The sequence below is a fragment of the Crinia signifera genome, chromosome 5 (genome assembly GCF_055691185.1).
Source record: "Crinia signifera chromosome 5, ASM5569118v1, whole genome shotgun sequence".
Classification (NCBI taxonomy): Eukaryota; Metazoa; Chordata; class Amphibia; order Anura; family Myobatrachidae; genus Crinia; species Crinia signifera.
The window spans coordinates 131,150,001-131,177,443 of NC_139221.1; the positions used below are offsets into that span (position 1 = coordinate 131,150,001).

The window sequence follows — 27,443 nt, forward strand, 5'->3', positions numbered from 1 at the left end:
CAATCTTGCGTTAGAAGTCGCATACTTCCGCCAATCACGCTGTATAATTTCAGCTACCTATTAGATGCCATCCACACGTCAAATTATATAGACTTCCGCCAACCATAGCGGGGAAGAGCTTCGGCGATGCACTTCCGCCTGGATAAACGTGACTTTCGCCAACCACAGCGGGGAAGAACTTCAGCGGCGCATTTCCGCCCTGATTTACGTCACTTCCGCCGGTCACGACATCCAGAGACAACTGCCGTATTAACGGCGCATTGATATAACGTTCTGAGATCCCCTGCCCTCCGTGCACTGCCCCACGATACCTAGAAGGTAATTACTTTATCTCTAAGAGCTGTAGATCACAGCTTATAGAAACTTCTTTCTCGTTGTGTACATCACGTGACTTGCTCCGGTCACGTGATTTGAAACTTTATTGAGTTTTTCCTGCAATACAAAATGTACAATACTACTGTTTATCATGATACTTAATGAATTACCATTAGATACTTATACTCCTGTGCATACAAGTTTTTTAACTAATTTTATCTATATTGAATCAACTGTTTTTATATATATTTACTGTGTTTAAACAATTGGGAAAAAAATCACCACCCACTTTACCTGGGCAACACCCCCCTAATTAACTCAGGGTATATATAGAGCTTCACAACACTTTTATTGGCAAGCTGCTCAATCAGAGGTCTGTCATTCAGGTGCCAACAGGGAGGGGTAAATCTGGTTAGGGAAAAAAAAACAGTTTGTATCCCTATTGCACACTGAATGAGAAATATACATATAATAATCAGATAATACAGAGATCTTGGTTGCATATATCTGCAGATATAGGGTTAAGCCCCCAGGCCGTACGTCAAGGCATCTCTGTCACTGGGGGTCCCTAACACTGGGTATGGGTCTGGGGTGTGGGCCCCCAATATGCCGGCACAGGCTGACTACTCCAGGGCAGCACACAAATGAAAGTTAGTAGGTGTTAAATAAGAAGCATATAAGTGCTATGTAAGGAGGTGAAGGTGTGGTTAAAATAATACATACAATGTGATAGGGAAAAACATAAATGTTAATAAAGTGTTAGGGTGTGTCAACCTGGAGCAGACCAGCCATACCAACAAAGAGGGAATCACACTCCCAAACCCATCCCATGCACAATAACAAATATTAAATACACTGGGCTATTAGGCCCATAAATTTGTTATTGTGCATGGGATGGGTTTGGGAGTGTGATTCCCTCTTTGTTGGTATGGCTGGTCTGCTCCAGTTTGACACACCCTAACACTTTATTAACATTTATGTTTTTCCCTATCACATTGTATGTATTATTTTAACCACACCTTCACCTCCTTACATAGCACTTATGTGCTTCTTATTTAACACCTACTTTCATTTGTGTGCTGCCCTGGAGTAGTCAGCCTGTGCCGGCATTTTGGGGGCCCACACCCCAGACCCATACCCAGTGTTAGGGACCCCCAGTGACAGAGATGCCTTGACGTACGGCCTGGGGGCTTAACCCTATATCTGCAGATATATGCAACCAAGATCTCTGTATTATCTGATTATTATATGTATATTTCTCATTCAGTGTGCAATAGGGATACAAACTGGTTTTTTTTTCCCTAACCAGATTTACCCCTCCCTGTTGGCACCTGAATGACAGACCTCTGATTGAGCAGCTTGCCAATAAAAGTGTTGTGCAGTTGAGAGAGGCATAGATGGGTCAGCATTAGGAGGGATTGCTGACACCTGAGTGCCATTGGAGAAGCCAGGGGTATCTCCAGGTAAGCTGTCTCTCAGATGTTGTAAGCCATTATCATGTGGCCTTACACTGGGCTATTAGGCCCATAAATTTGTTATTGTGCATGGGATGGGTTTGGGAGTGTGATTCCCTCTTTGTTGGTATGGCTGGTCTGCTCCAGGTTGACACACCCTAACACTTTATTAACATTTATGTTTTTCCCTATCACATTGTATGTATTATTTTAACCACACCTTCACCTCCTTACATAGCACTTATGTGCTTCTTATTTAACACCTAATAACTTTCATTTGTGTGCTGCCCTGGAGTAGTCAGCCTGTGCCGGCATATTGGGGGACCACACCCCAGACCCATACCCAGTGTTAGGGACCCCCAGTGACAGAGATGCCTTGACGTACGGCCTGGGGGCTTAACCCTATATCTGCAGATATATGCAACCAAGATCTCTGTATTATCTGATTATTATATGTATATTTCTCATTCAGTGTGCAATAGGGATACAAACTGTTTTTTTTCCCTAACCAGATTTACCCCTCCCTGTTGGCACCTGAATGACAGACCTCTGATTGAGCAGCTTGCCAATAAAAGTGTTGTGCAGTTGAGAGAGGCACAGATGGGTCAGCATTAGGAGGGAGTGCTGACACCTGAGTGCCATTGGAGAAGCCAGGGGTATCTCCAGGTAAGCTGGCTCTCAGATGTTGTAAGCCATTATCATGTGGCCTTACACTGGGCTATTAGGCCCATAAATTTGTTATTGTGCATGGGATGGGTTTGGAAGTGTGATTCCCTCTTTGTTGGTATGGCTGGTCTGCTCCAGGTTGACACACCCTAACACTTTATTAACATTTATGTTTTTCCCTACCACATTGTATGTATTATTTTAACCACACCTTCACCTCCTTACATAGCACTTATGTGCTTCTTAGGTACTTGTTTCCTATCTGGGCGCCCAGGTTTTCTACGTACGGCACCGTAATGAAATCGGATCGCATCGCATTGTACACATACACGATATTGAACGATGCGATGCGATCCGATTCGATTTCCCATAGGAAACAATGTGAAATGGCTCAATTTAGCCAAATTATCATAGGAACAATAGTAAATGGGCCAAAAACACCCCTGAACATTGAAATGTCCCCCCAAAAGTAGTTGACGCCACCCCGCCATCAACGTGAACCCGAAGCGTGGCGAGCGCAGCGAGCCCGTGAGGGGCGGCGGTACGCGTCCTCCGACCTTTTCATGCCCTACTATCCACTAGGGCGTGGAGTGAGAATAGATTAGTGTGGCGAGCGCAGCGAGCCACCGAGCCCGAAGCGTGGCGAGCGCAGCGCGCCCCGCGAGGGGACGCGGATACCTTCACAGTTATACGCGTCCCCTCGCGGGCTTCCCAGGTGTCCATGGCGACGCGGACACCTGGGAAGCCCGCAAAGGGACGCGTTTACCTGTGAAGGTATCCGCGTCCCCTCGCTGCGCTCGCCACGCTTCGGGCTCGGTGGCTCGCTGCGCTCGCCACACTATTCTATTCTCACTCCACGCCCTAGTGGATAGTAGGGCATGAAAAGGTCGGAGGACGCGTACCGCCGCCCCTCGCGGGCTCGCTGCGCTCGCCACGCTTCGGGTTCACGTTGATGGCGGGGTGGCGTCAACTACTTTTGGGGGGACATTTCAATGTTCAGGGGTGTTTTTGGCCCATTTACTATTGTTCCTATGATAATTTGGCTAAATTGAGCCATTTAACATTGTTTCCTATGGGAAATCGAATCGGATCGCATCGCATCGCATCGTTCAATATCGTGTATGTGTACGATGCGATGCGATCAGATTTCTCTACGGAGAATAGCATGGTGCGCAATTAACTTAGCGGGCGCCCAGATAGGAAACAAGTACCGCTTCTTATTTAACACCTACTAACTCTCATTTGTGTGCTGCCCTGGAGTAGTCAGCCTGTGCCGGCATATTGGGGGCCCACACCCCAGACCCATACCCAGTGTTAGGGACCCCCAGTGACAGAGATGCCTTGACGTACGGCCTGGGGGCTTAACCCTATATCTGCAGATATATGCAACCAAGATCTCTGTATTATCTGATTATTATATGTATATTTCTCATTCAGTGTGCAATAGGGATACAAACTGTTTTTTTTCCCTAACCAGATTTACCCCTCCCTGTTGGCACCTGAATGACAGACCTCTGATTGAGCAGCTTGCCAATAAAAGTGTTGTGCAGTTGAGAGAGGCATAGATGGGTCAGCATTAGGAGGGATTGCTGACACCTGAGTGCCATTGGAGAAGCCAGGGGTATCTCCAGGTAAGCTGGCTCTCAGATGTTGTAAGCCATTATCATGTGGCCTTACACTGGGCTATTAGGCCCATAAATTTGTTATTGTGCATGGGATGGGTTTGGGAGTGTGATTCCCTCTTTGTTGGTATGGCTGGTCTGCTCCAGGTTGACACACCCTAACACTTTATTAACATTTATGTTTTTCCCTATCACATTGTATGTATTATTTTAACCACACCTTCACCTCCTTACATAGCACTTATGTGCTTCTTATTTAACACCTACTAACTTTCATTTGTGTGCTGCCCTGGAGTAGTCAGCCTGTGCCGGCATATTGGGGGCCCACACCCCAGACCCATACCCAGTGTTAGGGACCCCCAGTGACAGAGATGCCTTGACGTACGGCCTGGGGGCTTAACCCTATATCTGCAGATATATGCAACCAAGATCTCTGTATTATCTGATTATTATATGTATATTTCTTATATATAGAGCTTCCCCTGACATACCAGTCATCATTGCTCCTGAAGAAGACGTGCCAACACGTCGAAACGCGTTAAGCTGCCATCAGTATCACTTGCATCTGCACTTTATCCATCCAAGTCTGCATCTGCACTTTACTCATCTACCCGGACCAGCTAAATAATTCAAGGATTCCACAATCTCAGCATTCTTCATTACAAAGACACATCTGGGTTATCCAAAACCCGAAAAAACTCCTTGTGGTCTTTCTGAGTAAATCTGGATCCGCCACTCGCTGGATATTCTGCCGGGACTTCATCCTTCCTCCTCCCCAGTATATAGGAGAGAGACTGCCGAACACTACTTGGTAAATATTCCACCACCACAGGTGCATCTGAACTGATCCATCTTTCCACCCACTGGAGCAATATCTCTCCATTTTGCTCTTACCCTATCCCCACTGGTGATATAGAGAATTCTCTAAAAATGTCTATTTTTTAATGTTTTAAATGATGTATAATAAATGTTTATATATGGCTAAATTGTGTTAGACCTTCTATTCAGTACAAACCCAGCGCTGTATAATCTCTATTCTTTTTCACACACATGCAGACAGGCTGACGGGGACTGGGGGATGGTGTGTGGTGGTGGGGGACAGAAATCTTAGTTTCGGGTACTGCCTAGTGCATATCTCCTAACTGTCCTAATTTCAGCAGTGAATAAATGCTGTGCATATGAGCACAGCATCTATTCCCGGAGACAGAGGGGCTGGCGGCATGGCCAGCAACTCATAGAGTGCTGGCCTTGCCCCCTCAATGGCAAAAACGGAGCGTGGCTTTGCAGGAGTGAGGAAATTTGTAGGTCACGCCCCCTGGTCACTAGACCTAGCCCACAAATTTCAGACGCACGGACCGTGCACACTACTAATGTTGGGAAGTATGGTAGCGTATGGGGGGGGGGTCACTAATGCTATCTGTGGTATCTGGGGGTCACAGGTGATGTCTGTAGGATCTGGGAGCCATTGATACTATCTGTTGTGTATGGTGGGGGGTTAACCAATGCTATCTTTGAGTCACAGGTTCTGTCTCTAGATCTGGGGGACATTTATGCTATGTATGTGTAGTTCAGTGTATGTGTTTGTGTGTGTGTGTGCGGTGGTGGGGGGGCACTGCAATCTTTGTCGCCTCCGGGCACCTGGTATGAACTTACACCACTGATCACATATGCATCGTATGGAGATTGTACATGTTTTTGAGCTTTCTATCCTGATTCGATCCCGATATGTGCTCCCATTCAGCTGAAATGGAAAAGCAAAATAGACAGGGCAGCAATGACTATATAGCACAAATCAAATGTAGATTGCATGAATTGTATGTAAATAGTACAGAGTTAGCAAAGATTGCATAGCAATTGAATCTTACGTCAAATAGCAAAGGAATCTCACCATGCATACACAACAGCACATCTGGCTGTACTTGAATAATGGTTATTGAACCCTCAAACCTCTGCTCCTTACAATATCTTACCCAATTTGTCTGTTCTGCTTTATTAATATAAATGTAAATGAGCATGCTTTGATACTACAATTCACTAGAATTTAGCATTTAGCCTTAATTCCTTCTGGATTTCGAAAGTTTTGTTTTAAATTGTTGTTACAAAGAAAGTTTTTTTAACCCCTTCACGACATTTGACGTATATATACGTCATGGTCGGGAAGTACTTCCCGACACATGACGTATATATACGTCATGACTTCTAACTGTCACTGCGTCTAGAGACGCAGTGACAGTTAGGTGATGTCTGCTGTCCCTGACAGCAGACATCCCCCCTCGCCGCCCAGGGGGGGCAGGGGTGCCCCCCCCGGTCGGCGATCGCTGTGATTGGCTGTTCAAATCTGAACAGCCATTCACAGCGTTTCCTGTGTTACCGGCGGCTAAGCCGCTCGGTAACACAGGGATTCACTGGTGATCGGTGCTGTCAAGTACAGCACCGATCACCACCGATGTGCAGCCCCCCCTCGAACCCGCCGGGCACTCACCCGGCAGCAGCAGCAGCTCCCCCGGCTCCCCTGGAGCGTCTGGAGCGCACGCAGCGCTGCCCTCCTCCCCCCTCCCCCCCGCAGCAGCAGCAGCAGCATCAAGCTGCAGAAAAAGTTAAAAATTAAATGTACAGTATGCACTGAAAAAATATATTTATATATATATATATATATATATATATATACACACACATATATATATATATATATATATATATGTGTGTGTATATATATTTATATATATATATATATATATATATACACACATATATATATATGTGTGTGTGTGTGTGTGTGTGTATATACCGCACCGATTACCACCGATCGCCAGCCCCCCCCCCCCCCCTCCCACCCGGCAGCCCCCCTCCCTCCCACCCACCCGGCTGCCGCAGCACCAGCACCCCTCCCACCCCCCCGCCAGCCGCAGCGCCAGCCCCCCTCCCAAAGCTGGTGACTAAAATGGGGTCACTTGTGGGGGGGTTCCACTGTATTGGTGCTTCGGGGGTCTTGCTAATGCGACATAGCACCCACCATTCATTCCACCACCAAAAATCACTCCTTCCCTTCTGAGTCCTGCCATGCACCCAACTGGTATTTTTTGGTCACACATGAGGCATTGCCGTACTCGGGAGAAATTGGGGCACAGATTTTGGGGTGCTTTGTCTCCTTCATTCCTTGTGAAAATAAAAAAATTTGAGCCAGAACTGCATTTTTCTGTAAAAAATTACTTTTTTTTTACACAAAAATGCAGATCTGGCTCAAAATTTTTCATTTTCACAAGGAATGAAGGAGACAAAGCACCCCAAAATCTGTGCCCCAATTTCTCCCGAGTACGGCAATGCCTCATGTGTGACCAAAAAATACCAGTTGGGTGCATGGCAGGACTCAGAAGGGAAGGAGTGATTTTTGGATTTTGCAGCACAGATTCTGGTTGAATGACCCCCGAAACACCCATACAGTGGAACCCCCCCACAAGTGACCCCATTTTGCAAACTACACCCTTCAGGGAATTCATCAAGGGGTATAGTGTACATTTCAAACCCCCCGGAGTTTCACCAATTTTGATACAACTGAGCTGTGAAAATGAAAAATTAATTTTTTTCATTTTCACTGCCCAGTTGTACCACAATTGGTGAAACCCCTGGGGGTTTGAAATGTACACTATACCCCTAGATGAATTCCCTGAAGGGTGTAGTTTGCAAAATGGGGTCACTTGTGGGGGGGTACCTAACTTTTAGCATCTTATGGTGCCTAGAAACCTACATGGTGCCTAAAAAATAATCTCATAAAAAGGAGGCTCCAAAATCAAGTAGGTGCTCCTTCTATTATGAAGCCTGTGGTTTGGTCACCGTGCACACTAGGGCCACATATAGTATATTTATGAAAACCAAAGAATTGGGGGAATCAATTTTTAGTCACATTTCTCTAGTAAAATCTACTGTGTTCCTTAGAAAAATGTACTAAAATTGCAAAACTGCAAAAAAAATGAAATTTTGAAATTTCAGCTACACTTTCTTTTAATTCCTGTGAAACACCTAAAGGGTTAACAAACTTCCAAAATGCTGTTTTGAATACTGTGAGGGGTGCAGTTTTTGAAATGGCATCATTTATGGGGGTGTCTCACATACAAGTCACTCAAAGTCACATCATAACTGACCTGGTCCCTAAAAAAATCAGAGTTTGAAATTTTCTTGAAAATTTGAGAATTTGCTATTCATATTTTAAGCTTCCTAGTGTCCAAAAAAATGAAAATGAGGTTGAAATAATGATGGCAACATAAAGTAGACATATGGTCTATGTTAGTTATTCACTATTTTGAGTGGTAAGATTATTTGTCTCACAAGCAGAAAATTTAACATTTTGCAAATCGCAAAATTTTCCATTTTTTTACGACATTTTGGTATTTTTCACAAAAAAACACAGACTGTATCGACGAAAATTTACCACTAACTTGAAGTACAATGTGTCACGAGAAAACAATCTCAAAATCACTGGGATAAGTAAAAGCAAAAAAAAGTTATCCCCACTTAAGTGATACATGCCAGATTTGAAAAAAAGGGCTCTGTCAGGAAGGCAAAAACTGGCTCTGTCATGAAGGGGTTAAAAGAACAAAGAGGACTATACAATATGTCCTTATACTACCATCCTTATAAACTTTACTTACCAGATAAACTATATAACTCTTTATGCCTAAATAACTCTGTTCAAATACACCATGTACTACAAACTAATTCTCTGCATTGCTCTCCATGGTCTTCTCACAAAATCAGTCTCTTCTCTCCCTCTCCCTGAAACTCAGCCCTCTATACACATTTCTGCCTCAATTATCCATGACCCTCTTATTAACACTCATGAGATTTTTACATATCTCTCTACATTGACAATAACATACACAATACTTGTTTGGTTGTGCTTTGGCGCTGCCTATTTATATTTGGTTTGTGGTGTGAAATTAGGTAAAAATGAGGAGATGGAAGAAATACGGTTTATGTAAATAGATTTATTTATTTCTTACTATGCAATATGCTGTGTGGTGAGGGTAAAATTGTTAAATTGCTTGGGGGGTAAGTTTACTTGGTGTTTCTGATACACCTAGATGGGGTCCCCTGTGGTGGTAATTTTTCTCATCCGTGTCACCCTAGGAAAATCCCCGACAGGGGTTCAGGTGTCCCTTTGTAGGTACCTTTAAACTCTGTAGGTCCCTCTTTTGGGGGATCTACGGTCCTCCTGGGTGATGTGCAGAGAAAAATGGTAGGTAAGGTTTCTATGTCTGAGAAAGGAGCCTGTGTGGGCTTAAGGCAGTTTCCAGAGAAACTCCTCTACAATCCCATAGGCTTCAGCCTATGTCCTTTCTTCCTCTCCTTGGCGGAGGGTGTCTATGATGTTTCCACTTAGAAGTGGTTTGCTGTGGGTGTAGCTTGTCACTTGAAGTAGGAGAGAGCCTTTGCGGGCTTCAGGCTATCTCAAGACCCCTTTACAATCCCATAGGTTAATACCTATGTGCTCTCCTCCTTCCTGTGAAGGTGCTGTGCATCTCCTCCACAAACTGGTGCTGTGCGTCTAAGTTCAGTGCAATGTCATTGGATAAATGCACTTACGTTTCGGTGAAGTCTAGCAGTCTAATAGTCCTGCTGTGCTGTGTTTGGTTGCTCGTTTCTAGGGGAGCTTCAATGTCCCGGCTGCCGGAGCCTCTTCGCCGCGATGTCTCGGTCTCCTGATGTGTGCCTCTTGATGACGTCACTCAGTGCACGGAGCTTCGCCGGAGAGCTCCGTGTCTGGCCGTGTGCGTGACAGACCTTCTTCCTGTTGCCATAAACAACATTCACTAACCACCTGCAGCTATACCTATCTCTCTCTACTGCTTCTATTAGCTGGTGACATTTCACTTAATCCAGGCCCCAGCTGCTTGCCCCGCTCGCAAACATCTAACTCTCTGGAACATAGTAATCCAGCTAACCTCATAAACATCAAATGCCTCCCTTCACCCCCCAAATCACTAAAATGTGCGTTATGGAATGCACGCTATGTTGGCAACAAATTAACATCCATCCACGACCACTTCATTTCAAACAACTTCAACCTGCTGGCTATAACAGAAACATGGCTCTCACAATCAGACCCAGCCTCCCCTGCAGCCCTGTCACATGGTGGTCTCCACTTCACACACACCTCCAGGCCTGGTGACAGCAGAGGAGGTGGGTTGGAATATTACTATCTTAATCTTTCACAAACACAGTTCTTCCACAGGTTCCATCACTCACATTTACATCATTTGAAGAACATTCCATCACCTTGACTCTGAACTTTCCTTTGTACCCCACATGCAATCTGTCTCAAAATCATGCCACATGCAACTAAAAAACATATTCAAAATTCGCCCTTACCTTACTCAAGACACTACAAAAACTCTAATCCATGCTCTCATCATCTCACGCATTGATTATTTCAATATTCTCCTTATCGGTCTTCCTCAATACAGACTCTCACCACTACAGTCCATCATGAATGCAGCTGCAAGGCTAATATTCCTAGCCAGACGTTCATCGTCTGCAAAGCTACTCTGTCAGTCACTTCATTGGTTATCTGTATTCTAACGTATTCAATACAAAATTAGTTTACTTACACACAAAACCATAAACCAAACTACACCAACATAAATATCTTCTCTTATCTCAAAATATCTTCCAACCCGACCTCTACGCTCCTCCCAAGATCTGCGTCTCTCATCCACACTCATTACTCGCTCCCATTCCATAGTTGCCTACCCTCCTGCATTCTGCAGGAGACTCCCTGAAATAGCAGCAATCTCCCTCTCTCCCTTATTAGTCTAGCAATCTCCCTCATTTCACCTAGCCCACATTACAGTGTTACATTTTTTGGGGAAAAAAGGAATGAGACATACATTTACATTGAATACATTGAATTAATTTTAAAAGATTCCTCACAGATGTAGCAGTGCACACCAATGATTCTAGGTGCCACTTTTGCAAACTCTTTTCACAATATCTCCATATATGGAACTAGACATGCCTTTTGGGTGGAGCATGACACACCCCTTCAATGGGGTGCTGTGCAAAATTCTACTACCAACTATAATCTCCCTGAAACTAGTTTTCAAAAGTAGGCAAGTATGTCCCATTCCTGATTGCAGGACTTTCTTCGGGCTATGGAATGCCCTCCCAAGCACAAGACTCTCCTCCAGTCTCCAAACCTATAAACGTTCCCTGAAAATTCATCTCTTCAGACAACCTTACAAAATTCCAGAACCAGTCACAGAACCTTACATTCTAGTGGAATTGATGCAATAAATAATATAGTATCTATCCTTATGTATCATTGCCTATTTCCCTATAGATTGTTAGCTTGCGAGCAGGGCCCTCCTACCTTTTGACTGTCTGTAAATACCCTATTTGTTGTATCACTGTCTCCTTTTGTAAAGCGCAACGGAATATGCTGCGCTATATAAGAAACTGTTAATAAATAAATAAAATACACTGACTTTATACTGGTGTTCATTATGTAAAGGACAAGGCAGATGGACTATGCTTATTTTCTCTATGGTGACAGTATTACTTTCTACCAGATGGTGGTAGTAACACTTCAATTTATCTATGAGATGTAGTTTAATATTTAAGTCCCTACAGCTGCAGTGCATACACACTATGTAATAAAGGCAGCTTGTTTGGTACTTGTTTCCTAGAACGGCCACAATCGTGAGTGATCGTGGCTCTTAATTAAGGGACACGATCCTCACGATGTGGCCGATTTTTTGCAATTTTTTCCATTTGATTGACAGAAATCGGGTCAATCGGTCGGTCGCGACCAATTAAAATCGGCCGCGATGCGACCGACCGATTGACCCGATTTTTCCATAGACTTCAATGTTAAAAAATCTTTTAACATTGAAATCGGTCGGTCTTGTGCCATTATAATGGCACAAGATGAGATGGACTTGATTAAGTCCATCTCACATAGGGAAAAATGATAAAAAAGGTGAAATGGGCCAATATGACCCATTTCACATTTTTTATGTGCCCGCCATGACCCCACGATAGACGTGAACCCGAAGCGTGGCGAGCGCAGCGAGCCCGCGAGGGGCGGCGGTGCGCGTCCTCCGACCTTTTCATTCCCCTACTATCCACTAGGGCGTGGAGTGAGAATATAATAGTGTGGCGAGCGCAGCGAGCCACCGAGCCCGAAGCGTGGCGAGCGCAGCGAGCCCCGCGAGGGGACGCGTATACCTGTGAAGTTAGACGCGTCCCCTCGCGGGGCTCGCTGCGCTCGCCACGCTTCGGGCTCGGTGGCTCGCTGCGCTCGCCACACTATTATATTCTCACTCCACGCCCTAGTGGATAGTAGGGGAATGAAAAGGTCGGAGGACGCGCACCGCCGCCCCTCGCGGGCTCGCTGCGCTCGCCACGCTTCGGGTTCACGTCTATCGTGGGGTCTAGCACACTTATTAACATTTGGGGGGGCAATTTAAACAAATCTGGTGGAAAAAAAAAAAAAATCGGGTGAAAAATCGGTCGATCGGATCGGTCGCATCGTATGCGACCAAATCGCATGCGATGCGATCGATCCGATTTTTTATCTTACGACCACAACGATCTAAATCGTTGTGGCCGTTCTAGGAAACAAGTACCGCTTGTTTTATCACTTTTGAAGCTTAGTGCATCTGGCCCAAAGAGTTTACCTGACCATATTGTTTTACAAAAAAACGTATCTTATATTTAGTACACACTGAATAATATGCACGTAGTCATAAACAACATAGGCAAATTAGACTGCATGTACAGAGAACATACTTGCTGACTTTTATACCCCTTTCACATCACACTTTTAAAACGGTATATTGCCGTTTTTTTTCCATTTTAAAACGTTTAAGGCTGCAATGTGAAAGTGCTAGTGTTGATTTACCGGTTAAAGTTAACCGGTATTTCAACACGGTTAAAAAGCAGAGTCCTACACGTTTTAAAGCCGTTTTTTTGGCAGTTTGAACAGCTCTATTTCAATGGCTTTAAACGTGTCCCTTGGGGGTTAAACGGGTTGAATGTTTGAATGGTATTAAATGATTTTTAAAACGGTTTTCACCTGCAATGTGAAAGGTCTCAAGGCTCAGACCCGTTTTAAAGTCCCATTTAAGAATACCGTGTCATTACCCATTTCTGCAATGTCAAAGCAGTATTACATTTGCCTCTCTGGGAGAAGCCCAGAGAGGCCAGCCGAACCTCCTGGTCAGGGAGCGGGAACAAGGCAGCTGACTCAAAGCCCCGCCTCCAATCTACGCAAACACCACGATTCGTGGGTCCGCGAGTAGAGGTCGGGATTAAAATGACACAATTTGCGTAATTTTTGTCCACCACCCTCTCCAGGGACCCGCGATTTGCGGTAAATGCCAGTAATATGATCAGCGGGGAAGGGGGGTGCAGGGGCTCTGGCTGGCAAGTGGGAGACTTGCCCACCTCTCCGGAGGGCCGGGAGTTGGAAGCGATTTTCGGGAGCCTTCCGGCCATTCCAGGAGGGTAGGTAAGCCTGACAGAGATAAGAATGGAGAACGACCCATGGAAGAGCGCATTGTTATCATTCGTAAACACTGAGCGATATGCATGATAACATAGTTAACGTTACCATTTTCATGTATATTGTCTGCCTTTGTCATATAGTATGAACAGGTCTTAATACTCCTTTCAGACAGTGGGGCAGGTGTATTAAACCTGGCGAAGAGATAAACTGGAAATAAAGTGGAAGGAGATAAAGTACCAGCCAATCAGCTGTGTTTGAAATATGATAGTTGGGAGCTGATTGGCTGGTGCATTAACTCCTTCCACTTTATCTCCAGTTTATCTCTATGCCAGGCTTAATACATCTGCCCCAGTATCTGGATAATAACTGGACAGTGTCTAGATCGACAGTCATTAGATCAACGCTAAAAGGCCGATGTGTACTATGGCAACATTGACAAAAGGTTGACATGCACAAGGTTGACACAAGCAAAAAGTTGACATGAATTTTTCAAGATATTGAAAAACATTTGGACTTTTTCACAGTTTAACAATGGTATTGGGACAGTAAACCTGCATGGCGAGCAAAGGGAGCCATTCCAGGTTACGCGCTACACTAATTGGCGCCCCTACACCCTACCAGCTGTCAACAATGACACATTTCGTCAATGTCAACCTAATGTATGTCGATCTTTTCTTAGTGTCGACCTAGAGTGACATTGTTGACCCTTTGATCAACACTCCATGCTGCATCTGCCCGGGACCTGCTACCAGCGAATCAGTCTGCGGTCTGGCTCTCCATCTCCCTGCTTTCCCGGCGCTCTTACTGCCATAAAAAATGTGACACACAGAAAATGGCTGCCCCTATACTGCAGACCGTTTTTGAGGATGCTAGAAGAGGCTGAGATCTCCTCTAGCATCCTTAAAAACGGTCTGCTGTATGGGGGCAGCCATTTTCTGAGGGACACATTTTTTATGGCAGCAGGAGCCGGGAGAGCAGGGAGACGGAGAGCCTGTTGACCTTTTGACTGTCAACCCTTTCATTGTCTACCAATTGCTTGTGTCGACCATCCAGCCCTTAGCCATGTTGACCTATTTTGTGTGTCGAGCCATGTCAACCAACAGTGGGTGAATCAATGCATGTCAACGTAATATGGGTCGACCTAATAACCTATTCTGGCATCATATACATAGAGACCTGCGCAGCCAATAACAGGGTCTACCGCACCATCGGACAGGTGGGGAAACTCATTGTTCTATGCCACCTAATAACCCCTCTCCCCTCCCCACCATTAGCCAGAGACAGGGCCAATGGTAAAGTTTTTGCCAGCCCCCTTCAAACTAGAATACTTTTCTGTGAGAATTACTGTGCAGGGCCAATGTGGAGGTTGAAATGTTCCACCAAACCATTTGAGGTGGTTGAACTCAGTTCCACCCCTGGACAGGAGAGTCCTCTCATAAAAGGCGCCTCTAGTAAGTACAGTGCATATGGATTAATAGAGATCTGAAGTGATGCTTAGTACATCCTCGACTGACTACCGAATCTATCTCCCTCTCCCAGTGCCGGCAGCGGCAGCAGCGGCAGCAGCAGCACTCAACACACAGCGAGAGTCTGAGCGGCCACTAAGGGACTACAGGTCCCGAAATGCGCAGCGCTCCCGGTGACGTCAGAGTGACGGGCGTCCCCTGCTTGTGCCCGGCTGCTGGCTGTGTGCGAGCCTCCCGCTGACGCTCGGATCTGGTTAATATGCATGAGTCTGGCGGGCGGGCACACCCCTCCGTGTACAGGGCGGCGGGGCTGCTGCTACTGCCCATCTCCAGCAAGGAGGGAGCGCTGCTAGATCTCCAGCATCATCTCCATGATGGCGCAGGGCAGTGCCGGGGCTTCCTAGAGGCGGCCCCCGTGGAATGCTCTGCGTCCTCCCCTGGAATGCTGTCTCCGGAAGGTTCCCGTGCTCCCGAGTCTCAGCCCATGGAGCAGGAGGCAGCCGGGACCCTGGCGAGGGAGAAGCGGAGGCCGGCCGCGAATGGAGGCGCGGCACCGGCCAGCCTGCAGCTTCCCCCGGCTGCGAGCAGCCAGAGCTCGGCGTCCAGCTCGAACTCGGCGCTGCTGCTGAGGAGGAGGCGGCGGCGGCTGAAGAGGAATCTGTCAGCGAACCCCCTTGGCACGGCGGCCGCCGCCCCCTCGGCATCCTCATCCCCCCAGAGCCCGGCCACCCCCGGGCCCGGCTCCCGCAGCCTGGATCGGAAGCTGTTGCTGAAGTACAAGCAGTGGGCGCAGCTGCAGCCGCAGGAGCGGGAGTGGGTGCGCGGGGAGCTGCGGCGGGGCTGCGTGCACATCTACCAGAGACACGCGTCCCCCGGGCTCCGGCCGCTGCTCTGCACATCGGACACCACGGCCAGCGAGGTCGCTGCCCGCCTGCTCAGGCCGGGGGGATGCTCGTCCGGAGCGCTGAGGGTGATAGGCCAGGCCTTCGATGCTGCTGCCGCCGCCGCCGCCTCCTCCATCGGGGACAGAACGGAGAGCGAGGGGGCAGCCTGGGTGGGCAGCACGCCGGAGCTCGGATGCCCAGGGAGGGAGTGTTGGGAGGAGGGCAGTGGCGTGGCTCTACCCCGGGACTCTGACAGCCTGAGCCCCGCTGTGTGCCAGGGGCTGGAACTCTTCCACTGCGGGGCCGCGTCCTCCTCGTCCTCTTCCTCGGTGGAGGAGCTGAGCGCCGAGCCGCAGCCCTGTGTGGCAGTCACCGTCCCGGCGCGCCCCCTGCACCATGCCCCGGCCCCGGGCGCACTGTACGTGCAGCTACACGGAGAAAGCAGCCGCCGTCTGGAGCCGCACGAGAGGCCGCTGCTGGTGCAGAACGACTACCTCTTCCAGCTGGGATTCAGGGATCTGTGCCGGGTGCAGGAGGAGGGCATGGAGCCGGAGATCGGCTGTCTCATCCGCTTCTACACAGGTGAGGAGCCGTGTTACCCTGCTATGTGCTCATGGGATAGGGGGCATAGGAGCTGACAGCATGTGGGCAGAGCGCCTGACAGGTAGCGGTGAGGCTGCCGGGGCAGTGGTGCTGAGCCAGAGAGGGAGCCCCCTGTGCTGCTGTTGTAAGGTGGCGTGCTTTGGCTTCTTTCTATACTCTACATACATACTTGCATACACAGGGCTGAGACATATTCTTGTCAGAAGAATACCTTAGCATGTCTAGCAATAAAAACCTGCATTGAACTCTAGCACTTAGATACTGTGGGGCATTGCCAGCATGGGACCATTACATGTCTGCCACTAACAATTTCGGGCCGTTCTTGCTGTTTTTGCAGCCTAATGTTCTAGTGTACTTGGATACCACACAGTAAACATATTGGTGTAGTGGATGTGCTGCAGACGTTTTGCGAAAGTGATGTCTGCATATAATATGCAGGTAATTGTCAGTCTACTTTAGCACTAGTGTGAGTGTTGCATATGGCGTGCAGAGTAGGTTTTGGCTAATGACGTAGTAAAATAGTGACATTACAGTTGTACTACTTTTATGCTTAGTCCAATGACATGGGAAATCAAAAGCTGTCAGTGGAATCCCATTCATTACAATTAATTATTTAAGCAGTTGATGCATTAGTGGTAAAGTACAGAGAAAGTTATAACTAGTTATTATTTAACAGCACTTTCTTTAGTGTGGTATTAATCATTAATGGCATTGGATATATAAATATTTGTATGTGGTTTGGCCTTGTGTACCTTTTACTTATCTGTCCCCTTTGTCATACTGTAATGGGCCCTACACAAATAGCGATGTGTGTAGGGCTTTCTAGCTATGGATAGGTCGGAAAGTGCTGCGCCACTGTCGCTCAGCACACAGCCCTGACAGCTTACACACAGCGCTAGCTGTCAGATGTGTTCTGAGCAAGCTGACAGTGCCAGTGTTCTTTGGTGGAGAACGCTGGCGACCAGCGAGATTGATGAACACTGCCCATCAATGTTGGAGAGCGAAGGCGACGCGGATTGCTTTCGCTGTAGCCCCTACTCACACACAGGTGTATGGGGCATTTTCTAAGTGACTTTGCCAAACTAGGCAAATTTGCTTAGAAAATGCCTTCAATATCAGCATGTGTGTAGGCCCTATAACATTACAAGCATTCAGTGTGTTGCTTTGGTTCATATTTGTAGCATTCTTCATGTGTGTGTACACTGATACTACTGGAAAAGGTGTATAGTAATGACTGCCTCAGATGAGTGTTGCTCCAGAGTTTGCTCATGTCTCCAAAAAAAACCACTCTGAAATCAGACCTCAGTGTCATGTACCCCCTGAGCTGTCTAAAGAGAGAGTGGGCTAGGTTGAACATTCTTCCAGTATGTTGCTGTGACCAGTAGTTTCCACTGTGTTGTGTGTTTGAACATCAGAAAGGCACTAGGATTGTTTATCTCCATGTCTGCCATGTACAGTATATGGTGCATTTTGCTGGCGTCATAAGCAAATTTTGCAATTCCGCTTGTTTGAACAAGTGATTGAGATGTCGGATCAAGTAATGAGTTGTTGAATGGATTTCTGATAGAGGCTAAGGCTTCTATTTGCTTCCAGTTACTTTTTTGTGTTTATGGATATTTTCATTTTATTATGTTATTATGTAATTGAAGCAGTTTAAATATTTTGAGCCATTACTAATATGCTTCTCCATTACCATAAATTGGAGTCTTAAAAAAAAAAAATGTTTGTAAATGGTTTTGTTTGTTCTCTTAAGGCCCATACACATGGTATACAGTCACTAGACTGACCACTTAAGGTTAACAAGCCTTAGGTCAACACCTTCAAAAGGTTGACATGGGCAAGGTCGACAGTCAAAAGGTCAATGTGGTTTTTGCACAGGGTTTTTTTTTTTTTGAGCCATGTGCCGACAGGTGGTCATACCCTAACATCCTCTAGGGTGTGGAGGGAGAAAAGAATAGTGTGCCGAGCGAAGCGGTGCACCTATACGTGTCAATGTTTGGGACAAAAAAAAAACCCCCGTGTCGATCTATTGACTGGCGACCTAAACCCATGTCAACCTTTTGAAGGTGTTGACCTTCAGTGTATAGATGTAGGCCTGTTGACCTTCAGCTAATATGTCGACCTTCCTTTGGTTGACCTAATGTTAACAACCCCATACTCACTGGGCGATTTTGAGTTGAAAGCAACTCCCTTTTACAGTTTGATCTGCTTTCAGCTCAAAAGCTGGCCAGTGTGTATGGCCTGGTGATGAGCGCTGATGGGTACTCCCGCATCATCGCTGGTGCTCATCTGCTGAAATTACCAGCAGATGAGTAGTGTTGCCTCCAGCATCCCAGGAGGGGAGGGTGCTGGAGGAAAAGGGGCACTTCGTATGCGGCGGGACCTGTCCCACAACATCATTAATATGGGCTGGCCAAAGTCACTAATGTGGGCATGCAGAAGCCCGCAGCTGGGATTAACGGGCTAGGTTGTTTTGGCAGGGCGCGTTTTGTCCTTTAAAAATTGGGCAGGGCACGGCACCCCACTAATAAAGCCTAGCGTGAACACTAGATAAGCAATGGGGTGGACGGCTTCCAATAGCGTCCTGCTATGTGGTGCAGTCCACCCCCACTGTAATGGCTTGGACAGGCGAAAATTTCTCGGTGAGCGATTTTCAGCCCAATGATTTTCCCCATAATCAGTCAGCATACCTGCTGGAAAATATCCCCCAGTGTGTATGGACCTTACGAGAAACAGGTTTGCATGGAGCAGTATTAAACCTCATAGAGATACGTAAAGGCATTGTTCATAGCAAGAAATCTGCTTTTACCCTTGCTATCATTTAGCACACTTTTACCACTTTCACATCACACCTAGGACCTGGGTTATTTACAGGTTGGTGACGTATGGACCCGGGTCGTGGTGTGAAAGCACCACAGCTTATAACAGAGACCAACCAAACCCGGGATTTAAGAATATATAAAAAGCCAATTGTTGGCCATAGCTGACAAGAGGATTCTAATCTAGGCCCTCCCCATAACGGCTTAACACCACACTTGCAGCTATGGTGGCCAATCCCGGGATTGGTGGGAGCCAGGGATTTGGCCCCTAAAACACCGGGATTCAGAATTAGGTTGCGCATGCGCAGTCTAATGCCTGGCAGCGTCTGAGCGGGTACTCAGATGCTGCCCGGCTTCTGCTGTCCCGGGCAGTGCGGCTCTGCGCAGCATAATGACATCAGAGGTCATCCTGCGCAGGCCACACAGCCGCCTCGTCCTGGCACGATCAACGTGCTGGCCTCCCACGTCCACCTCCATTTGTCCGCTGGGCTGCACTGCACCTGTAAGTAAATATGCGGGCAGCTGGGGCGGGTTTTTGTATTAAGGAAGCCAATCCCAGTATACGGCATTTTTCAATCCCGAATTCCGGGATTGAAAAAATGCCCCGGGATTGGCATCCCTACTTGCAGCATATGATTAAACCACTTTATAGGGAAAAGGTTCCATCGCAAGAGAATGAAGTAGACACACTTTAAGTCAAGCCAAAAACTAAATTGAGCAATGTAATCGCATTCAGCAGGTATAAACCTTACCTTACTAGCCACAGAACATAAATGCAATGAGGTGGAATGTTTGGCATCTATTAATCCCTTTCTGAATTCCTGCCACCCCTCCTCATACTCCTGCCAAGTATTTAAATTAGGTTGACAACCAACCATTTGGTAGTGTCGGACAAGTTGTGTATATCGTTTAGTCATAGATAAAGTCACTCATTGTGTATGCACAAATATTATTTGTCTGGGAGTTCAAGGGAAACCATGAGTGACATTGTATCCTTTGCATGTTGTCTAGTGTGTACGTCATTGTACTGCATCCCCGGGAACGTTTAATAAGTAAAAAGAAAAAAACTCATGTCGTCCTTGTCGACCTAGACACGGTCGGCCTATCGATACCCGGGGGAAGTATCTGGAATAAGTATCTTAAATAAGTCTAATGCCTTTCCTTATATGTAATAACTTCTAATGGTATCTGGATGCTGGGTCGGCTGGAATTAGATCATGGTATGGTCGACTGACATTAGTTGACCTGACTTAGATGCCTAAAGATAATCGGCGGCTGCTAGAGCAGCAATAATGCTAGTTAAGCTATGAGGGCTGATCGGTGGGTCTATGGTTGATGGCATTTTCAGGGTATTTTGGTGCCGATCCACTTGGATCATCCTTTACTATTCAAGTGGACATAGAGCTAGAATAGAACCATGCCCAAAGCATGGCAAGCACATGCGAGGGGACACTGTGTACATATACTGGGTCTCCGGGGACCCTGTAACGGTTGGCACTGAAAAAGTGCTGTCAACCATGGTCCCGCTGATTCCTTGCTGGTGTCCATCCAGCGTTACTGTAACTCTACTGGTCACTGACAATCTTTAGTTCTAAACCCCATTGACTGGCTATACCATAACCTTTCAAATAAAGTGTAACTGATTTGACTGCGTCACCCAGTTTCTTTAATGTGTTACAACTTATGATGTATGTTGAACTAGGTATCATCCCTAACAAAATGTAACTCCAGGCAGTTGTTAATCAGGGTGCCATGAAAGTCACTGATCACTGCACATTTTATTATTTTAGTAACATTTGCTTCTCACAGGACGAGTGTGGGTGATAGGGGGGGATCCCTTCGAACCTTGTTGTGAGTAGCCAGGAAGAGGAACCGATTATAAAGTAAAAGTTGCTTTCTTGTAGTATAGGTAGGATTTCTGTGCCTCCTACCTCTTAAAGGGTTTATCAGAGCAGCAGCAGTCTATTTTGGACAGTGAATAGGTCAGTCGGTACCTTTTTATATCAGTAGTTGTACGCTGGTCCCTGCTGCTGGTATCCCTGTGATGTGCTGCTGCATCCCCGCAGATCATCTGCCAGGAGATGATCACAATGCTGGGTGAGGCAGTGCATCACATCTGGTGTCCCGGCCACTTCAGGGGAGGTTGGTGGGGGAGCTCTGAAGAGCAGCAGCAGGGGATCGCTGGTCTCAGCAACTGATGATATTTTGAGATGCAGCCACGTCCACGCCATCGGGAGCGAGTTGCAGCGCTGGATGATCAGCGCACCCCGTCTGGCGGTCCCACTGGTTTGGACGAGTCAAGGAGGGTGTCTGGGCCGCAGGAGGCAGCGTCTACATCTGGGGAGGCAGATTAGGTGGTTGTGCTCAAAACTTTGTCCCTTGCTTGTGTTGGCGTGTTAGGCCGCAACCTGCAGGAGAGGGCAGAGGCTCTACCTGCTCTGCGGTCAACACAGCTGGCTTCCAAAGGAGGTCTGGAGGCAGGATGGACAGGGTTGAGGTATCAGTTGAAGGGTATTTAATGCTGTGATTTTGGGAGCTTGCTGGGTCTGTTTCTAGTCCGGATGGCTGCCAAGCCATGCCTCCTATGTTTCTGTTTTAAGGTTATCTTGTTCTTCTCATTTTATTAAAATGTTTGTGTTTCCCTTGGTGTCATCGACCACTGACAGTGTTCAAATATTTTCGATTGCACTACGACAGCTCTGAAAGGACAATGAAAAATTACTGTAGTGTGTGTGTGTGTGTGTGTGTGTGTGTGTGAAGTTTGGTTCTCCAGATATCTTTGAGTACAGGTTGAGTATCCCTTATCCAAAATGGTCGGGATCATAAGAATTTTGGATAACTGGTTATTCCATATTTTGGAATATTTTTATATTTGAATGAATTTGTGAATGAATTTATGTTGTATAAGCACATGAAATACACACAAATATATATTTTATTTGTGCATGAAACAAGGTTTTAAAATGGGAAACAAAGTTTGTATACTATCTCAGGCACTGAATTTGAATGCTAATCAATCATGTTCTTGCACAATTACATGTTATTTTCCAGTAGTGCCAGTTACAGATGTAGCCTGTAGGTTTTTAGCAGAAAATAAAAGTACATTTTGGAGACTATGGTTTTCGGAATAATTTGGATAAGGGATACTCAACCTGTAGTACTTTGGTTTGTGTTTTTTCTTGTAGCAAACATATACCCCTTTCACATTGCACCTAATTACCGGGTTTATGTCTGTTCGATTTGGTAATCGGTGTGACGTGAAAGGGGTTACTGGGTCCAGTGAAACGGTAGCAACACTGCATCATGAACCGGTAAAAAAGAAGGGTTCTTACCGGTTTGTTGCCCTGTTGCTTTGCAGTGTGAATGGGTTTATCGTTTCGAGCGGCCCGTTTCCACTAAAGGAGTGGGCAGTGCTTGGAGCAGCGCCAGCTCTAAGCACTGCCTCTGATGACACACTGCCCCACCCCTGCATGACGTCAGTAAACCAGCAATATTGGCGGTTCACTGAGTGGATCTGAAAAGACCAAAAGGCAGGGTTGCATCGGGACTGAACCGTTTTAAAGTCCTGGTGCGACCCTGCATTTTGCGATGTGAAAGCAGCATAAGTCTTATGGCAGTTTCTAGCAGAAACCAAAGTATATTTATTGTCGGCATGTTTACCCCTTGTGTTTGCGTTTAGAAAAAAAATGTGTATAAAACATCCTGTACTTATTTGTGGAATTTGGATGCAGGCAATTTATTTTGGACTGCTCTAAGAAAAAACAAAAAAACATTAAGTGACTGGGCAGGAGAACAGTGTTTGCGATTTCGTTAATCAAAATATGAAAGTGGAGTACGGATAAAATATTAAAGGATTTGTCTACAAATGACTTTGTGTTTAAAAATGGAAAAGAGAATGTGTAGTTATGTAACTTCTCTAGTGCTGCTTTCTTGAGTTCTATTAACAATAGATATGTATTTGTGCCCTCTTACTGTACTTCATCTATCTTTCTTGTAAGGTTCTATGCTTGAGTGCTGGATATCTTAATGTGTAAGTAGCTAGTCATTTGAGATGTGATTATTTTGTGTCTAGATTTAACTGCAGGCAAGATACTGACATAAAATACACTGTTAAGCTAAATGTATTATTTATAGGTTTCTCTTCAGAAACACAGCCTGTACTTTACAGGTTAGATTAGGTTGTGGGCCAATTTGTGTCTCCTTTACAAATAAAGTGTTTGGAGTGGTAGAAGGGTGTGTGTGTGTGTGTGTGTGTGTGTGTGTGTGTGTATGGCAACCCCCTACCCCCACCCCCCCTTTAATGAGATGCAATATAGAATCCCCCCCCATATATATACACACACTTGAATGCAGATTGTAAGCTTGTATCTGGGTCCTCATACCTCCATGTCTGTCTGTTTTACCCAGTTTGTTCTATCACTGTCTACAATTGTAAAGCGCGATGGAATCTGTTGAGCTATAGAAGAAACTGTAGATAAGTATACCAGGATGGCCAGAGTGTCAGAGTTGCCAATCTACTTAAAAACCTGAAAAAGTGGGTGCAGCGTAAAAAAACGAGGACTGTGACCGCGCTGTACAGGGTGTAGGTATGGTCTCATCTGCAATCACACATTCAAATTGCGAACTTGATGCATTCTACCACTCCATCGCATGTGTATCAGATTCATATGCATGAATATTTTAGTAAAGAACCGCTCTCCCGGTGGGGACTTCATGTTCATGCGCCGAATGGCTCAAACGACAGGTGCTGTTGGATCCCTCTCAGGGGGAAAGGTGAAGGCCCATAGGGTTCTATAAGGTTACACCATCTCAGATAGCTTGTGGAGCTTGTATGCAATGCCATCACATTCCAGAGCTTGGTGCATATGTGAAAAGTGGCAGTTTTTGGCTACTGTTGGGCTACGAGGTGCTCACTGCATCCATCTGATTGTGTGCCAACAATTGACAAGTAGCTGCTATGGCTACCACTGACCTAAAGCAAATAATGCCAAATAAATTACCCTCTAGTATGGAGATCCTATGGAGAAGTCTATTCAGAGCCTGCTTTGGTCTACCATATGTCAGCCATGCAATGACCAAGGTCCAATGCCACTCTGATTTTGGTGGGCATACTAAAGGCCCATACACACTGGGCGACTTTGAGCTGAAAGCTGCTTAAAACAGCCTGTTAGAGCGGCTTTCAGCTCAAAGCCGCCCAGTGTGTATGCCCCAGCGATGACCGGTGAGCGCTGCTGCGCGCTCCCGCAACATAGCTGGGAAAGCCGCTCATCTGCTGGTAATACCAGCAGATGTGTGGCTTTGAGGACAGCTTTGCATAGCTCTGCGCTATGCAAATCCATCCTCTCCATCGGCGCCGGGCAGGGGGAAAGCCGCTCAGTGTGTATGGGCCTGAAGTTATAAACAAAAATGTGTAGGATTTTTAGCAATACAGGGAGTCCATCACGAGGCATTGCTTTTCGGAGCATTTTAAAGTCTTTTGAATATTAAGCTTTTTGCTTACAGACACATTCAATAGCCGCAGCTATCTTTTGTGCCTTCATAGCACCAGAAAAATACTTTGGGCCTGATAGTGAGGTGAGAGTAAAGAGCTCATAATGCAAAATGGTTTTACCAAGATGCAGTTGAGGGTAGGGCAGATGTCAAATGTGCAAATAGGTAGATTTAGATGTCCATTTGTTAATGAGTTTAATTAGCGTCTCTGCTCACTCTGTTATTTTAAATCCTTTATTTTTTTTTTATTGCTTTTTCAATATATAACTTACTGCAATTCCTAAAATGTCAGTTTTTATTTTGTTACATTCATCACAGTGTATTCACCATAGTGAAGAACCTAAGAAGAAATAACTGAGACAGGTGCAGATCAATTATTTGGTTCAAGAAAAAGCTGTGCATTCTACCAGGGACATACATTTAGTGTACATAACACATTCACGGGAAAGGGTGACATTAACCAACACAAGCCATGATACAGAGGGTGGCTCCAGACTCATCCAGGCCAAGGTAAGCTGATTATTTACATAGTCGGAGCTAGAGAGGGATTCGTCCAGTTCCAAACCAAACAAACATATGCGGGAGGGCATAAGGGGAACAGATATACCCGTACTACCAATACTAGTAGGCACCTCCTCCCTGAAGGCGGCTACTCAAGGGCATTCCCACAATAGATTCCAGAAACCAGCTTCAGTAGCTGAGCATTTGGGGCTGGCATCTGATAAGCCTCCAATCCAAAGTTCTTGGGGTCCAGTAAACTCCATGTAGAATGTACAATTGAATTTGTTGGAACCTGGCATATGCAGTGGTACGCCAAGCTAATAATGCAGTCCTAGTCTTCATCATGTGTGCCATAATGGGTCACCCTCTTATCATGTAACAGTCAGACTATTTGCCCCAGAGAAGGAGAGAGGAATACAGAACTGAATTTTTTTGTGGCGTGGCATCAGTGTGTGAACAGGGGATTTGGAGAATTGCAACACCTCTCCCCACTGCGCATTCACAGCATGGCGGAGCTGAAGGTATCTGTAAAAATAGTGTAGTGGCCAAATAATCAAATGATCAAACAACTCCCTCATGAAATAATTGCTTGAACTCCCAGGGAAACCCATCCTGAGCTGCCCTCCACAATACGAAGTTCATTAAAATATATATATTTTTTTTACAAATAGGAGAGCAAGGATCAGTAGCTGAGCCTCCCAAAAGATTTCCAACGGCCATCCATGTTCTATGAGCCTGCTGTAAAAGAGGGGGGAGAGGGACCAGGGAGGTACGGGCCAACAAAAAATTGTAACGATAAGAATGGAAGACCCACCTCATCTAAAAGGGCTACTGGAAGATTCCAGTAATATCCAGGCATGACCCAATCACACAACTGAGCCAACTGTGCAGCAAAATAATATAGTAAATCCGGTAAGGCTAAGCCACCCTCATTTCTAGAACTACAGAGCGTCTTCATCACAATACATCCCCAGATAAATGAAGCAACATGGTGTGCTATTAATTGGATTTGCGACGCTGGAATATAGGTAGGGGATTTCTGGAGAATATACAGGAATTTAGGCTGAGTAATCATTTTACTAAGATTGACCAGTGACTGATGGAAGTACATACAGATAGTGGTAGATGCTCAATTAGTTCAGTAGCATTTCCCAGGTGCATGAGGGAGGGGTTAAATACTGGAACAGTAAAACAAGACATTTTTTCCCTCAGCACACTGAGTAATGTTAGTAACCAATCTAGAACACTACATGATAATAGATTTCAGAGATATTGGTTACAAATACCTGCGCAGGTGTATGCTATGCCCCCAAGCCGCGTCAAGGCTTCTCTGTATATTGGGGGTCCCTAGCGCTATATCTAGGTGCAGGGTGCGGCACCCCAAAAAACCATCATAAGCTGGGAAGCCCAGTGCGGCATGCCAGTGATATACTAAGTGTTAATAATTAGTGATAGGAAGCCAAAGCTATATAAAAAGAGAGAGATAAATGAATGTAATTAAAATAGGATAGAGATAGTGTTAGTGAGGGAAAAGTGTTAATAGAATGTAAGGGCATGCCGCACTAAAGCCACCCAGCCCATCCAGTCCAGGAGCACCGCACCCCACACCACCGTTACCCTAAATTGGGTCTACGATTAACCAGCAAGGAGCCACATGATAATGGCTCCTTACTTGATATATCCAAACTAAGAGCTACCTACCTTGGTTGAAGGGTAGATGAGAGCAATGGAAATAGCACTGACTTGTCACAGTTAATGTGAATTCCAGCGTATAAACCAAAATCCTCAACCAAAACAAAGTGCAGGCAAGGATGATGACATCTCAGACAAATGCAATATCATGTCATTTGCATACAGACACATCTTTTCCACTCTACCCCCCCCCCCCCTCTTTCCATCACCACTAAAAACCCTGCACACTGGGTGAAGCTCGTATATGACATGCCAGCAGCTCTATGGCAAGGGTAAAGGGGACAGGGGGCAGCCCTGCCTAGTCCCCCTCTACAGTTACAAAGAGTCAGTACTGAATCCATTAATGACAACCCTAGCAGTTGACCCAGAGTGCAACAGTTTAGCCCAAACAATTAATTTTGGGCCTATACCAAACTGATAAAATAA

At 45.9% G+C, this 27,443-nt stretch overlaps 1 protein-coding gene and 1 long non-coding RNA gene across 3 annotated transcripts in view; one reads left to right on the top strand and one right to left on the bottom strand.

Moving 5' to 3' along the window:
* Positions 1 to 377: 377 nt before the first annotated feature.
* LOC146080596 (uncharacterized) lies at positions 378 to 15,150 on the bottom strand. Its single transcript, XR_014474921.1, has 4 exons — positions 15,080 to 15,150; positions 9,638 to 9,842; positions 5,711 to 5,798; positions 378 to 432 (listed from the first exon to the last, which is right to left on the bottom strand). It is a non-coding gene; the product is annotated as an uncharacterized LOC146080596 (long non-coding RNA).
* A 40-nt stretch (positions 15,151 to 15,190) lies between these two features.
* Positions 15,191 to 27,443, top strand: part of PHLPP1 (PH domain and leucine rich repeat protein phosphatase 1) — a 131,722-nt gene continuing 119,469 nt past the window's right edge. The window contains exon 1 of one of the 2 annotated variants that reach the window (XM_083188051.1): positions 15,191 to 16,494. In XM_083188051.1, coding sequence (XP_083044177.1) covers positions 15,288 to 16,494 — 1,207 coding nt within the window. In that variant the 5' untranslated portion in view covers positions 15,191 to 15,287. The remainder of the gene's footprint in view (positions 16,495 to 27,443) is intronic. The other variant, XM_083188049.1, reaches the window with a different exon arrangement.